Source organism: Pleurodeles waltl, chromosome 7 (genome assembly GCF_031143425.1).
Source record: "Pleurodeles waltl isolate 20211129_DDA chromosome 7, aPleWal1.hap1.20221129, whole genome shotgun sequence".
NCBI classification, from domain to species: Eukaryota; Metazoa; Chordata; class Amphibia; order Caudata; family Salamandridae; genus Pleurodeles; species Pleurodeles waltl.
Window position 1 is genome coordinate 905,999,338 of NC_090446.1, and position 14,921 is coordinate 906,014,258.

At 47.6% G+C, this 14,921-nt stretch overlaps 1 protein-coding gene across 2 annotated transcripts in view; it reads right to left on the reverse strand.

Moving 5' to 3' along the window:
* PDGFRB (platelet derived growth factor receptor beta) overlaps positions 1–14,921 on the reverse strand; it is a 229,019-nt gene that overhangs the window by 88,219 nt on the left and 125,879 nt on the right. For both annotated transcript variants that reach the window (XM_069199532.1, XM_069199531.1), the window contains exons 10-12: positions 5,892–6,109; positions 5,033–5,127; positions 2,277–2,409 (exon numbers count right to left, since the gene is read on the reverse strand). In XM_069199532.1, coding sequence (XP_069055633.1) covers positions 2,277–2,409; positions 5,033–5,127; positions 5,892–6,109 — 446 coding nt within the window. The remainder of the gene's footprint in view (positions 1–2,276; positions 2,410–5,032; positions 5,128–5,891; positions 6,110–14,921) is intronic.

The window sequence follows — 14,921 nt, forward strand, 5'->3', positions numbered from 1 at the left end:
GTGTCCAATTGTTCTTGAAAGGCCAGCTTCCTCTTTGTTTCTAGAAGAGGTGCAGTTAGGATCTTGCCAGAGTCTTTATGAATCTAAATTCTCGCCTGCCTTTCATCAAATTCCTCCATTTGCGTGAGTTCCTCAGAAAATCTATGGCTTTCTTTAAGTTGTTTGGAAAGTCCATGCTCCTCCGTGTATATGGGTCTTTTCGGCTCCGAAGCCGGTTTCCTCGGGATCGAAAGGCCTGGAGTAGATGTTGGCCTTGGCTCCAAGAGGGATTTTCGAGGCTTCAACTCAATGGGTCGGTGTTTGCCTATTTCCGAGCCTGTGCTTCGGCTCGAGTCCGAAGGCTTCGGTGGCATGGCCTTTCTCGGTGCCGAAGTTGTTGCTTGGTCACCGGAAGCCTTTTTGCGGGTGGAGCCATGGCCTTCCGGCAGTGGCGTTCCTGGGGCCTTGTGTTTGGGCTTGGATTGGACAGGGGCAGGCGTACTCACGTGCTGTCCTGCCGTGACTGGTCTGTCCTCCTCAAACTCTTGCTCAGAGTCAGACCCCCGAACGGAGACTGCGGTGTGCATAATCTCCTCTTCTTCCACGTCGAGACGTTCAGTGCTTCTCGACGCCATTTCCAACCTTCGCGCTCTTCTATCTTTCTGTCTCGTAAAGTCTTCTTCGAGCGGAAGGATCTGCAGGCCTCGTAAGTATCCTCTCGGTGGTCTGGAGATAGACAAAGGTTACAGACAAGATGTTGGTCCGTATATGGGAACTTGGCATGGCACCAAGGGCAGAAGCAAAACGGGGTCCAGTCGATGAGGCTTCAACGAGGCCTTTGGTCGGCCCGACCAGGCCCGAGTTGGGCGCGGGTACCCAGAAGGGCAAGTAAAGGAGTTTGATCCGCCAGTACCGAAGTGTTGATGATAGATGGTATGCGATCGAAACAATACCGACGAATTAGAGAGTTTGTAGTACTTTTCCGACTCGAACTTCCAGAGCGAAAAAAAAGCACATCCGAACCTGATGGCGGCAAGAAAACAATCTAAGATGGAGTCGATGCCCATGCGCAATGGAGCCGAAGAGGAGGAGTCACTCGATCCCGTGACTCGAAAACACTTCTTCGAAGAAAAACAACTTGTAATGTAGATGGCAGGACCTATGCATAGTATGTGTATCTGCAGCTACACATGCCATCGAACATATATATATATATATATATATATATATATATATATATATATATATATATATATATACTTACCATTTTATGTTCTACCACTCATATGTCTTTAACAACCATGCCTGTGGTAAAGACATGTATGGTAAAGGTACTTTCATGGTAAAAACGTTCATAGTAAGTGCATTAGTTGAAATGACAGATGTGTTGTAATTATCACATTGTAAAAGCAATCGTGGTAATTGTGCTCGTGGTTTCGTCGTACAACCGTCATTTGTATCCCTGTCTATCAAGCCATTTTTTCTCTCATCCTTAATTTGTCTTTCATATCTTCCTCTCTCATGTTCATTGTTTTCCTATGTGTCCTCTCTTGATTTAATGTTTTTCTTTCTGTTTCTTTCCCTGTGCATGCCAGCTGAACGCCCTGAATCCTTTCACACAGTATTTCCTAGCAGTGTTATTTAATAGCATTTTGCCTATGATCTTGCAGACATGAGAGGGCCATAAACAACTAATTAATGTTTATGTGGACCCAGTTGACCAGCTTACCAGCCTTAGTAGCAGCCCCCACTTAAGCTGCTAAAGTGTGAGGTTCCCCACACCACTGGTGCAGCGCCCAAATCGATTTGCGTCACTAAGCAGAAACCTGAGTATTATATATGTAAAGGGGGCAAAATGGGTTAGGACAGTGCTAACACCCATAGGTTTTCATGCAAATCCAGATCTACTAAAATAGCGTGACTTGACTTTTGATGAACATCCAACACCCAAATAAACCAGCAGAAAGAAGGACAAGAGGAAAATATTTTTATATTTCTATGTGTAAAGTGTAATTTGTACAAAATTACACATTTTACGTGTTTACCCTTGCACAGTTGACTTTGCATTGATATTTGTGTTCAAGACTGTAACAGTGGTTCAGATCTCATGCAATGTAGTGCTGGCTCACCTTTGAGCCATAACACAACACTTAGTATTCCACTAAGTGTTTTTTCCCTCTCTGTGAGGAACTAAACAGCTTGTATTGGTTTGGGGGTATCCAGAGACATTCTGAATCTAAACTAATGAGTGACCGTCTATGCCTAATGCCATCTTCCCTCTTGACATCTTCTTTTACCTAGCACAAGCTTTTCACGTGCAAGTTCCCAGCTGTAGTCGTAGGGCAGTTGCATGGGGTCCACATAGATATATTCATGTCCATCCGAGCTTACTGACTCGATCACCTTCCAGCGGATCTCATAACGTGGCTTCTGCAAAAGGAAAGAAGGGAAAGTTCAAACTTTAGACAACCACACAACGCACTCACCCCACGGGGAAATTGGCAGTGTACTGTTAATAAACACCCATGTGCAGCTACACTGAAGGTTTTCTCAAACAAAGGACTTGATTCTGGCTGAAAACAGAGCAGTGCATATCAAAACTTGAGGAGGCCCCCATGCAAAATACATTGAGAGGGCACCCACACTCTGGACCCAGTCAGGAGCACTCAGCCAGGGGCCCGATGCCCATGCACAGTTCCAGAGGGGCCCCCTAGAACTCAGGGCCCCCCTGCACCCCAGGGGCTGCAGAGGCTTTTGTTATGCCACAGAACCAGAGATATTATTGTATATGTGCGCCTCAAACCTTATCACTGCAGTAGGCTATGAGTGGATTGTTGAGAAGCAAAGGTTTTTAACAGGATACATATAACAGAAGGGGGTCAGTCCCCTTACCTGCCCATCACTGTGTCGCCAAAATGGAGGCTTCTTCATGCCCCTGCAAGACGTTCCAGGAAACCAGGAAGGAAGTGCAACTCCAAATGGAGCACATCTTTGGTGGCAATAAGGTGTTGGGGAAGAGAAATCCCAAAGCTCTTCCTTGACACTATAACACATTCATAACTATCTCCAGAAATTCCTGGCATGTCAATCAGCCAGTTACTTCTATAATGACAGCAAATATATGTGTGCACGTTTAACATAGGATTCCAGATCAGCTGAGTTAGATACAACAGCAATGGTGCAGTTAGTCAGCTTACCATTCGATCAACCAAGCATATTGGTTGTGTCCTGTACAAATTAGGCATGGATTCAAGCAATCAGAGTTGATAACACAAAATAAGCTTAAGCATGCTTACATCTTTTGTGACCATTCATTTTTCTTAAATGGGTGCAATTCCTAAGACATGAGTTTCTAAATGAGCTGAGATTTTAGGAAAATTCTAATCATATTACTCACATACAAACTCAGATATGTCAGTATGGCGGGACCTTTCATTGACAAAGCATTCCCATTAGACTTGTGCAGTTTTGTTGCAGCCAACATTATGTCCCTCATTATGAGTTTGGCGGCTGGAAAAGGCTGTCCACCAAACTCCCACATTCCGATTACCACCAGTGTGGTCCCCTTCCCGTGGCCCCTATTAACAGTTTCCTGCTGGCCCACTGGGAAACAGCCCACAACGTTGACGCTGGCTCTCAATTGAGCTGGCAGCAATGTGCTGTGGCCCCCATGGGGCCCGCTGCCTCCAGTCTCTGCCAACCGTTACATGGCGGAGCAACCGCCATTGACAGCCTATGTGTCTTGTCTCATTGCCTACTGGTGACATGTTTTTAAATTCAGATTGAAATTTGCATGCACGTTTTCCTGCAAAGACACAAGTTAAAGGATTTTTTCTTCATAAAAAATAGTTTTTGTGAAATAGGAGTATATACTAAAAATTACATTATCTTGTATGTGAATAACAGGTTCTAGGAACATCTAGGTTTAGCATTTGCTTGCATTATACAACTTATTTAGGGTATTACAAAATAATATTGTTAATTAAAAAGTAATAAGACGTTTTAGTGACCTTAAAAGATTGGAATTATTCATTTGAATACTGTAAACAAATTTAGTGGCTCATTCTAAGTCTGGAGGCTCTGGCACTGCCAGACTCGCAGTGGCGGTCTGACTGCTGCTAAAGCAGCAGTCCGGCCTCCAAATTATGACCCTGGCAGAGCCGCCATGGACTGACTGCCGGCATCAACAGGTTTCCGCCAGTTGACAGCCTGGTGGTGCGACTGCCTGCACTGCCAGGTTGCTGCAAGTCGACAGCCTGGCGGTACTGGTCGTCCTAATCAAGCAGCACTGCCGTGGAAATTATGACTCCCCTCTCTGCCGGCTTTTGCGTGGCGGCCCCACCGCCATGCAAAGGGTGGCGGAGACAGGGTGCTGGGGGCCCCTTGGGGGCCCATGCACTGCCCATGTTCTTGACATGGACAGTGCAGGGGCCCCCATGGACAGCCCAGTCATGCTTTTCACTGCCCAAATTACAGGCATTGAAAAGCGAGACGGGTGCTGACACACCAACGCATCGCAACATTGCCCCCGGCTCGATTACGAGCCGGCGTCAATGTTGTGGTGAGTTTCCCACTTGGCCAGCAGGCGGGAATGCGACGTAGTGGTTTTCTGACCCAAAGAGTGTGGCGGGCAGCCTACACCTCCTGCCAAACTCTTAATAAGGGCCTTAGTGTTCATTGTGAATTGCCCATAAAAATACATGCCTAGGAATAACATATTTTGCTGAAAACAGACCACAGATTCGGATTTCTTATTATTTTTCATGAAAAGTATAATAATAAAATATGTTGATTCATTACTTTTTGCCTCAGGTTCTTGACGTTGTAGGGGCAAGGTTTGAAACCTTTTGATATCTTTATTTCCCAGCAACATCTTGCTCAGCTTAGATGCACATTAAACATGTCAATCATCTGATGGTAAAATATGCCCAGGTGGCTCTCACTTTGCCTTCATCATGGACATTAGGCATTCTCTTCTTCGTGGCCACAGGGAGCAGCCATTTCATGCCCCAGCACAACCCTGATGAGGACTTCCCCAGAGACGCAGGCTCACCTTTCGCCATAGTGCGATGAGGATAATAAAAAATATCACCACCAGGAACACCAGCGCCAGGATGGCAGAAATGAGCGCCAGCTTGAATGGCAAGGCTGAAAAAAAAGAAACGTAAATAATTGATGCCTGGCCTACAAGATCCTTTGCTTCATGTTAAGAGAAGGAAGCGTTCCAAAACCCAGAATGTCAATAATGTGCTTCTGTCATAATATTTGTTCTCATTTGATGCATCTTTCTGAACCCCTGGGCTTTAATTGCACTGGTTGGTGAATTGGGTTAGAAATAAGTATGCTGTTCTCCATTTGCTCTTGGTCATGATCCTAAGGGGACACTGCCTGAAAGTGAGTTAAATGAAAAGTGTGCAGACCCAGTGATGTGCTTCGTTTATTGTCTTGACTCGAAAAATAACGGTTCTGCTAAGCAGTGAGGTTGTTGCAAAACTGTCAAACTAAGTTCAGACTACCCTAAATAAAAGCCTTGCTTCCTTCATAACAGCCAATCAGAGAACTGTATTTTGTAGATTAGAGTTATGTGCCTCTGCACTGCCTTGGTAAGGCAGGATTTAGAACAGTTCAAGAGCATCATACAACAACGTATTGCCCGTCCTCTTGTGACCTTCTACACTTGTGGACTGCTACAGAAGCTCATCATTGCAATCCCTCCAAAGTCTTCAAACACATCTAACCATCTTATAGCAGAGGCACAGAGGCACGTGAATTCTGGGTGTGCAGCCCTGCCCCCTTTATGGAGAAAGGTAAGAATCAGTTGAAGCTACAAACGATTCAAAAACATCCTGAATATTTGTAAGTTCCCCTGCCCGGGCTGGTCTGTCACTAATGCATGAGAAGTGAGGACTCACAGTTTGGCACTAATGTCACCTCCAGGTTGTCGGCGCCCAGAAAGTTTTGTGCCAAGCAGCGTACAGACAGGGTCTCTTCCACGCTCTGGAACTGCAGTGTGCTCTTCACGAGGAAAACCTGCTCCTTTGGTTGTATGGCAGTGTAGTTGGTCTCCAGCTCCAGCACACTGGAGCTGTTTTCCAGCGCTTTCCAAGGCTCCGATCCATTCCCATTGCACCTTAGAAGACCAAGAAACACAATGTCAATACAAAAGAACAACTTCAACAAAGGAAAGGGCAAAGTAACATCAAAGCACACCACATTCCCCTAAACAAAATGTCATCCAAAATGGCAGGTCAAACTAAGAAGCACAAGAATAAGGCTTGCAGTTTTAACATACTCAAAAAGCATTGAGTCAGCCTCATTTCCAGAATTCAACTAAAGGCATAATTGTAACTAAGAAAACACGTTGACGCCTAAAAGCACCTCAGAACCAAATGCACATCAACCATGGATAGCACAAAATGCACTCAAGTGTACATGTTAGACCTGACATCCTTAGAGTGGTCTTACCCAAGACCTTTTGCCTTTCCCTCCTGTTTTGTTGCTGTAGCTTTTTGTTGGCCTTAGAACTCTGAGCACTTTACCACTACTAACCAGTGCTAAAGTGCATATGCTTCTCCCCTAAAAAAAGGTAACATTGGTATACTCACAACTGACATATTTCGTTTACCTGTAAGCCTCTTGTAGAGTGGTAAATCATACACCCAGGGACTGTAAATTAAGTGCTACTAGTGGGCTTGCAGCACTGATTGTGCCTCCCACCTAAGCAGCCCTATAAATCTGTCTCAGGCCTGCCACTGCAGAGCTTGCATGTGCAGTCTCACTGCCACCCCGACTTGGCACTTAAAACCCCTTGCCAAGTCTTACACTCCTCTTTTGCTTACAAATAAGCCACCCCTAATTTAGGCCCTAGGGAACCCATAGGGCAGGGTGCAATGTAAGTAGAAAAGCAGGATATGCTCCTCCTTGTTCCCATGTCCTGGTAATGAAAAACCCATCAAGTGCTTTTTCATTATTTTGAGGCCTACACCTCTCATAGGCCAGCATCAAAAATTCCTTATAATAACCTTAAGTTGTAATTCTTGATCTGAGAGGAGTGGCTGGGTTATGTTTAGTACCATTGGAATGATAATAATAAATCCTCTTTACTGGTAAGATTAGATTTATTACTGCTAGTCTAAAAATTGCACTTTTAGAAAGTGGACATTTCACTGCACTCACTGCCATGTGAGCCTGCAGCCTCCCTCTAATACTTGTCTGGCTTGGGTGGGATGACAGTTCCACTTGTGCACACCCTTCAGACACCCACAACACAGGACACTCAGCCAAATCTGCATACTGATGAGTCTTCTTGGGGAAAGGGTGGGGAGGGTCTCACACTTACATTTCAAAGGGTAAGGGCTAGGGTACACACAAGAGGGCTGATTACCTCCCACTGGCCGTCCGGAGCTGAGACTGACTTGAAAGGGGGACTTGCGCATTTCACAAGGATCCTTTGTGATCATCCCCCACACTTTTCTGGATAAGTAGTAGGATCCTTGACCCACTCGGTAGATCACGACTGGACCCAGAAGAAACCCTGCTAGGAGTACAGGCTTCTGCATTAACAGGATTGCCCCTGCGCTGACTGTTCCCAGGAATCACTGCCCTATTGCTGTAAGCTGCCCTGTGTCTCTGCTGACCTTTGCCCTGCATGATCCACTTTCCAACATGCCAGAATGGCTCCACAGGCTTGTGGCAAGCCCTGCCAAGAACCACGTTCTGAAACTGGACCAGCTGTCTCGCGGGACTGCAGAGACTTTCCCCGCCGATCGGCACCTTGAGCTTATTATCCTCGGGCTACCCTGCCCAGTGTGCCACTCTGGGGCAAAATAAGCCCTCCCTCTGTTGCTGCCTCCACTCTGGATGACGGGGGTAGCAGCTTAATATCCCCAACAAAAATCATCCAGAGATTGAAGGGTGAACGGACTTTGCAACGCTGGAACAGGCATTCCGGCAGGAGAAGGAGGGTTCTGCTCCCTGCCCCCCGCAGCAGAGACCGGAGTAACTGCTGCACCTCGTGGAGCACCCCAGAGAGCAACCTCCCTTGCCAGTGGGAGTGCCCCAGGGGCTCATAATCCTGGACGTTGTGTGCCGAAGCCACTCCCATCCTCCCCTGGGAGTGGACTCCGCGACAGAGAGCCCCACCACTCGCCACTCACCTGGGCCAACACGTCAGGAGGAACAGGCATTCCACCAGGAGCACTCGTCCTGGCCTGTCCTCCTTCACCTCAGCCCGCAATATCCTTTCCTTCCTCTGTGTGGACTACTTTTTGTGGTGCATACATAGGGTCACTGTGGGGATAAATTCCACAAATACTTTAAACATTGCCTTCTAAGTTTAACCTGCCTCCTCTGTGCCAAGCTACCAGAGGGTGAGCATGGGTTAGCGAAGTTGTGTTTCTGACCTGCCCTGAGTGAGTGGATTCTGCTTGTCTGAGGTACAAACCCTAGCCAATAAGAAGCTCAATTTCTAACATACAGGTTCTGTTGAAAAAGTAATTCAACCCAAAAACACTAATGCCACCCAAAATACATCAACCAAAACATCAAAACCGTTAGCCCTTTGAACCGTACAACTTCATCCAAAAAATGTCTGCCGAAAAAAGCATGCAACTCCAAAGCAACATTTCTATCCCAGAAACATATCAATGTAATAATATTTGTGAGCCAAAAAATGTTCAACAAATATACCGTGAGAGCCAAAATGACATGGCAGGCACACAACATACACATACAAGTTCAACGTTAAACCAGACTACAACCTTTTTTTTTTTTATTTATTAAATTTTATTTGAACATACAACAACAGAGCCCCGTGAGTGGAGCAGCATATCTATACAAAGACAAAGCTATACCCAAGCATCAAGTATCTCTCATCTAACCACCGAAAAGGGAAATCATTGGGAAGTATCCCATAACGCAAGTATATAGGTTCCATCAACTAAAAACATTTCTAGCCAATAAGGTTACTATTGGAGATACATCTCAATACTAATATCATACTACAATGCTCCATAGGACGGAAAAGACAGAGTTAAAGAGTGCGGAAGCGGGAGCGGAGGCGAAAGCCACGAGCACTAATAGAACATACATCTATGTCAACAAAAAACATGGCGCAACCATTCAGCAGCTCAATATTAATTCTCGGTTCACATTTCCAAGGAATAATAACACAGCGAATTTCGTTAATGAGATTCCAGAAAAGAACACAGAGGCGCCCAAATGTCGTGCGGGCGAGATCCCTCAGGGGCCAGTTCCCAGAAAACAGTTAGCTGCTCCTGGCAGAACACAGCGTCTCGGAGCCAATGAGATTTATGAGGAGTTCTGCCTCGTCCCCAGCACCTTGCCATTCTGCGCTTAGCCAATAGCAATAGCAGGCCCACCAATCATCGCATATCAAGCGGCCACCCATCCACCTGTCCAAGCAGCGCCACCACAGGGGTGAGAGGCAGATCCACGCCAGTCACCTCCGCAGTCACATTTCTCACCTCCAGCCAAAAATCTCGCACTTCCCCACAGTTCCATGCTAAATGTAAAAAGTCCGCGTTCGCATGTGGCATCTTTCACAATCAGCATTCGTGCACAGCCCTATAGCATAAAGACCTTGAGGGGTATAATATAGGCGATGTATAAATTTAAAATGGATAAGCCGCAGCCGGTAGTTCGGTGATAATACTCTCATATGCGCGCAGCATTTCTTCCAAGTTACCTCTGAGATTCCCTCCCCGACATCCACTTCCCACTTAGCTTTAGCAGACGAAGCAATGACGCTCTGCTGTTCCTGTTTACAACCATATAGTTTAGTGATGAGCTTCTGTGGTATCTGCTCACTCCACAGCATCTCTAATGCCTGACATATCTTCGGGGTCGTTGGAAGACCAGTAAATCGCGCGCGGAGCATGGCTCCGACTCGTAGTACATATAGGCGGTGCAATGCGCTGTCGACCCCTTTCCCAATCGCCGTCTCCAGGGAGTGCAGCCGTCCTCCCTCAAACCATTCTCCTATGGTCAATAGGTCTGACCCAGCCAGAAATTCCCTCAGCTGTCCATCTCAGGGACATCACTTCATCGGCAATAGCAAGCACTGGCATCGCAGGGGCATAAGGCTCATTTATCAGAGCTGCCCAGGCCCTGGAGGTGCACGTCACCGTATTCATACCGAGGGCCCGGGTTCGGGCCGAGCTCCCAATGATTCGCAGCAACTCATCCGCCCAAACCAACTCACTTTCAGGCGCAAGATGCGGTAAGTATCACTCAGGGCGAACCCAGAAATACGCAAACTGAGCCTGCGCACAGTGATAATAAAGTCCTAGATCTGGGGCATCCAGTCCCCCCATCTCAAAGGGAAGTGTTAGCTTCTCCCAAGAGATCCTAGGCTGTCCGCCCGCCCAAACCAATCTTATCAGAGCCGAGCATAGACGCCTCAAAAAACTAACCGTAAGTATTAGGGGAAGGTTCACAAATAGATAAAAAAAACTTAGGTAGCACAATCATTTTAGCTAGTGCTATGCGTCCTATAAGTGACAGCGGTAGCGATTGCCATGCCTCGACTCTGTCCTCCAGCCAGGTTACTAGCCTACCATAATTGCCAGACCAAAGCGAGTCTACATCGCAACTTAGCCAAATGCCTAGATATCTGACTGGGCCACTCGCCCATTCAGTCGGATATCGGGACGTGAAGCTCCCTGTCCCCCCAGTAAGGGGCAATACCACTGATTTCGACCAACTTATCATGATGCCAGAAAGGGTACCAAATCGAACGATCTCATTCAGCAGAACATCTAAGTTTACCTCTGGATCTCGGATGTACAATGCAATGTCGTCGGCGTACATTGAAACCAATATGTACCGCTGACGAAATTGCAGTCCTCTCTCACTGTGGCGCTGTCGCAGGGAAGCCGCAAGCGGCTCCATTGCTATGGCAAAAAGTAGCGGAGACAGGAGGGCAACCTTGACGGGCCCCCGAGACACTGGGAAAGGATCAGATATACTGCAGTTTAGCCGCAGTCGAGCGGCGGGGTCAGTGTACAGAAATTGAATCAATTTCACGAATCGCATGCTCATACCCAGTCTGCTCAGAAACGCAAATAAATATTTCCATTCCAGCCAGTCAAATGCTTTCGTAGCATCCAGGAACACCGCTGCATCTCTCGCATCTGTCTCAAGCGTACCCATAACCACAAAGAAAGTTTGCAGGTTGTGCATCGTTGACCATCCAGGTACAAATCCTGCTTGGTCAGGAAGCACTAACCTCGGCATCAGCGGCTGTAATGTCACCGCTATCATTTTGGCCAGAATCTAATTATCTATGTTAATCATAGAGAGAGGACGATATGAATCGCAGTTGTGCGGGTCTTTACTAGGCTTAAGGATAGTAACAATCAGTGCCTCTCTAAGGGAGGCTGGGAGAACCCCAGTCTCCATTGCTTCAGTATAGACCTCCAACAGTGGGGGAGCTACAACATTAGAGTATTCCTTATAGAATGCAGAAGTAAGGCCGTCTAAGCCGGGGGACTTATCGTTGGGTAAACCGCGTATTGCAGCCTTCACCTCTTCCAAAGAAAAGGGGGCATCAAAATAGGCTCTATGCGCGTCACCAAACCAGAGAAGACTCCCTCCATGCCCATCACTCGCTCACCTTCTGGTCCGTCTATTTCAGTGATATAACTGCTAGCCCACGGCCTGCGTATCATGTTAGCCAGCGTGCGTCCTGCTCTATCACCATTGCCATAGCGTCTTGCCCTGGCGTGTTTCCCCAAGAAACAAACTTCTCACATAGCAGCTTCCTCATACTGAGACACCGTGGTTCGCAATGCCGCCAGGGTGTCCCCCGACCACTCCCGCGTCAGCTCCGACTCTAGTTCTACTATTCGCGCTTCCAACTCAGCTAGCTCCCTACGCAGCGATCGCAACACCCCATGCTGCTTTGATAGGCACACTCCGCGAATAACCACCTTAAAGGCCTCCCATAACATTCCAGCTGTGTTCACCGACCCTCTATTCTCGTCAAAATAGTGAACTATAGCCTCACGGACCTCCTCGCGGAACGCCGCATCTCAGAGCACCCCCTGTGGCAGTCTCCAAGTGAAGGCAGCATTCAAACCTCTAGGCACCGCCAGCTCCAGCAGTACCGGATAGTGGTCAGACAAGGTGTGCACCATATGCTTCACCGAGCGCGTCCAAAGCTCCACATCTCGCATGCCCAGGCATCGGTCTAAACGAGACCAGCTGCTATGTACGTAGTTAACACAGGTGCCCTCTCTCCGTTCTCCATGTTTCGCTCTCCATATATCAATCAGGTCTCCAGCCACCATAATCGTCGACAGAGCCCTAGCAGCAGCAGTGTTTCGTGCCCTGGATGCGCTCTCCCGATCCCTCTCTGGGTCTAGTATCACATTAAAATCTCCACCGCAGATCACCGTACCCGCACCCATCGTATCTATCAATCGCCAGATCTCACAGAAGAATTCGGGATTGTCTACATTAGGACGGTATATCGAGACAAGTCTACAGGGCCGATCTAGTAGCATTCCACTTAATAAAACATAGCATCCATTCGGATCTGCTATTACCCGCTGCGTGCGCCACTGCAGTCCCTTCCGTAACAGGATCGCTACTCCTCGAGCATATCTTGAGAATACTGCATTATGACATTCCCCAATCCATCCAGCTTTTAAACAATTCAATGTATCCGCCACCAAATGAGTCTCCTGCAACAGGCATATGTCTATATTCTGGCGCCTAACATAAGCAGACATAAGTCGTACCTTGTGTCTATCGTTCAAGCCACGCACATTCCAAGTAAGGCAACAAATCAATGTCATCCTTTCCAACGCCATTTAAGCCGCCAATTCAAAGCATTGCGCCGCCACCCCCATCCCACGCAACCATCGACCGCACATAGACAGATTAAGCAGAAGAAAAAGAATAGAAAAACAGAATAACAGAAAATTTCCAACAATCCCAAACCCCACCCACACAGACCCCCCAAATGGGTCAAAGCTGACATCCTCCCCCCGTCCCACATTACTCCCTCTAAATGACCATAATAGAATAACAGGACTCATCCAAAGGCCATAAGGCTAGCCACCATCCCACCATCCAAAAGGAATAGGGGTGGTAGGTCGAGGGCCCAGAGCTGGATATGTAGTCAGATCTGCAAATAAGAAAAGTGGTACTGGCTTAATGCATCCCTATGGCCGCCCAGACCACCCGGGCCACCGGCTCAGCAACCCCTTAGTCGTTATCGCTGAGGTCAGCATGTTCAATTCCGGAATTATCCACATTCTTAGTCTCAGATTTCAGGGGAATAGTCTTAACAAATTAAGCAGCTAGCTTCGGATCTGTAAAGAAGTACAATGTACCACCATGTTGTACCCGGAGCTTCACAGGGTAAATGAGAGAGAAACGAGCATCCGTAAGTCCTAGAGAACGTTTAATCGGCAAGAAGGTCTTCCGCGCTCCCTGTACACCATGGGTGTAGTCCGGGAAAAAGTTTAGTTCAGTGTTCTTATACATCACCGGATATCTTTCCCTGGCCAACCGGAGCACAGCGTCTCTGTCTCGATAATTCAACAAGCGGAGAATAATGGGCCGCGGCGGAGTGCCCGATGCCGGGGCAGGGCCCAATCGATCTGTGGGGTCTCTCTACTACTATCATCCAGGATAGCTCCCTTGGGAAGAGGTCGGCAAGCATTTGTTCCATAAAGTCCTCCATCCTGCCCATATCTGTGAATTCCGGAAGGCCAATCATTCTAATGATATGTCGTCGCGATCGTGCCTCCAAATCTTAATTTTTATTGCGTATCACTTCTAATACGCGTTCCATCCGCAACAATTGTTCTCGTTCTCCGTTGCGCTGATCCTCCATCTCCGAGGTGCGTGCCTCCAGTTGGTCAAAGCGTGAATCATGGTCATCCACCCTTGCTTTAATCCAGTCCATTTGTTCAGTTAAATGATCTAGTTTAGCATCTATACCAGTCAGGCTACTTTTTAGATCCAGGAACATAGGGGGTCATTCTGACCCTGGCGGTCCAAGACCGCCAGGGCCACGGATGACTGAAGCACCGCCAACAGGCTGGCGGTGCTTCATTGCCCATTCGACCGCGGCTGTAAAGCCGCGGTTGGAAAACCGGGTCCGGCGGTTTCCTGCCGGATTTCCCCCGGCTGGGCGAATCCTCCATGGTGGCGCTGCAAGCAGCGCCGCCATGGGGATTCTGACCCCCTTCCCGCCAGTCTGCTTAGCAGACAGTGAAAATCGCGACGGGTGCAACTCCATTCGGAGCCGGCTTCATTGTTGCAGGGTCTTTCCTGCTGGGCCGGCGGGCGCTCTTTTGGCGGTCGCCAGCCGGCCCAGCGGGAAAGCCAGAATGGCCTCCGCGGTCTTCTGACCGCGGAGCGGCCATTTGGGGGTTCCCGCCAGGCGGGCGGCTCCTGCCGCCCGCCAGGGTCAGAATGACCCTCTAAATGTGTGATTTTACAGCAATTATGTGATACACCTGAGAATATCACAAATTTCTGCTAACCCAGGTTTATGCCTAGTTTCAGTTAGTTCTATGTTTTCCTGCTATGACAGTAGACCTGATCTCATTTGGTGCTAGAACTTTATGCAAAGCCAGAGCCGTATTACGAGTTCCATAGGATATAATGGACTCGTAATACGGCTGGTGGTATATCCGTCACTTTACCATCACTTTTGGGACGGATTAACACCTCCTCCAAAGTTGTAATCAGGCCCATAGTCTGTCACTGAATGACAAATAGGCCAACATAGTTGATTCACTACAACAATGATGAACCGTAGGCTTTTCTAGGGCTTAAAAATATGGTCTGTGCGGACAAATATCAGTACATTTGTTCAAGCAATACAAATAGGGTATCACAAATGGTGCCAGATCTTATAGTTAAATCTCATTATAGGCTCATGGCACAACAAAAACTGAATA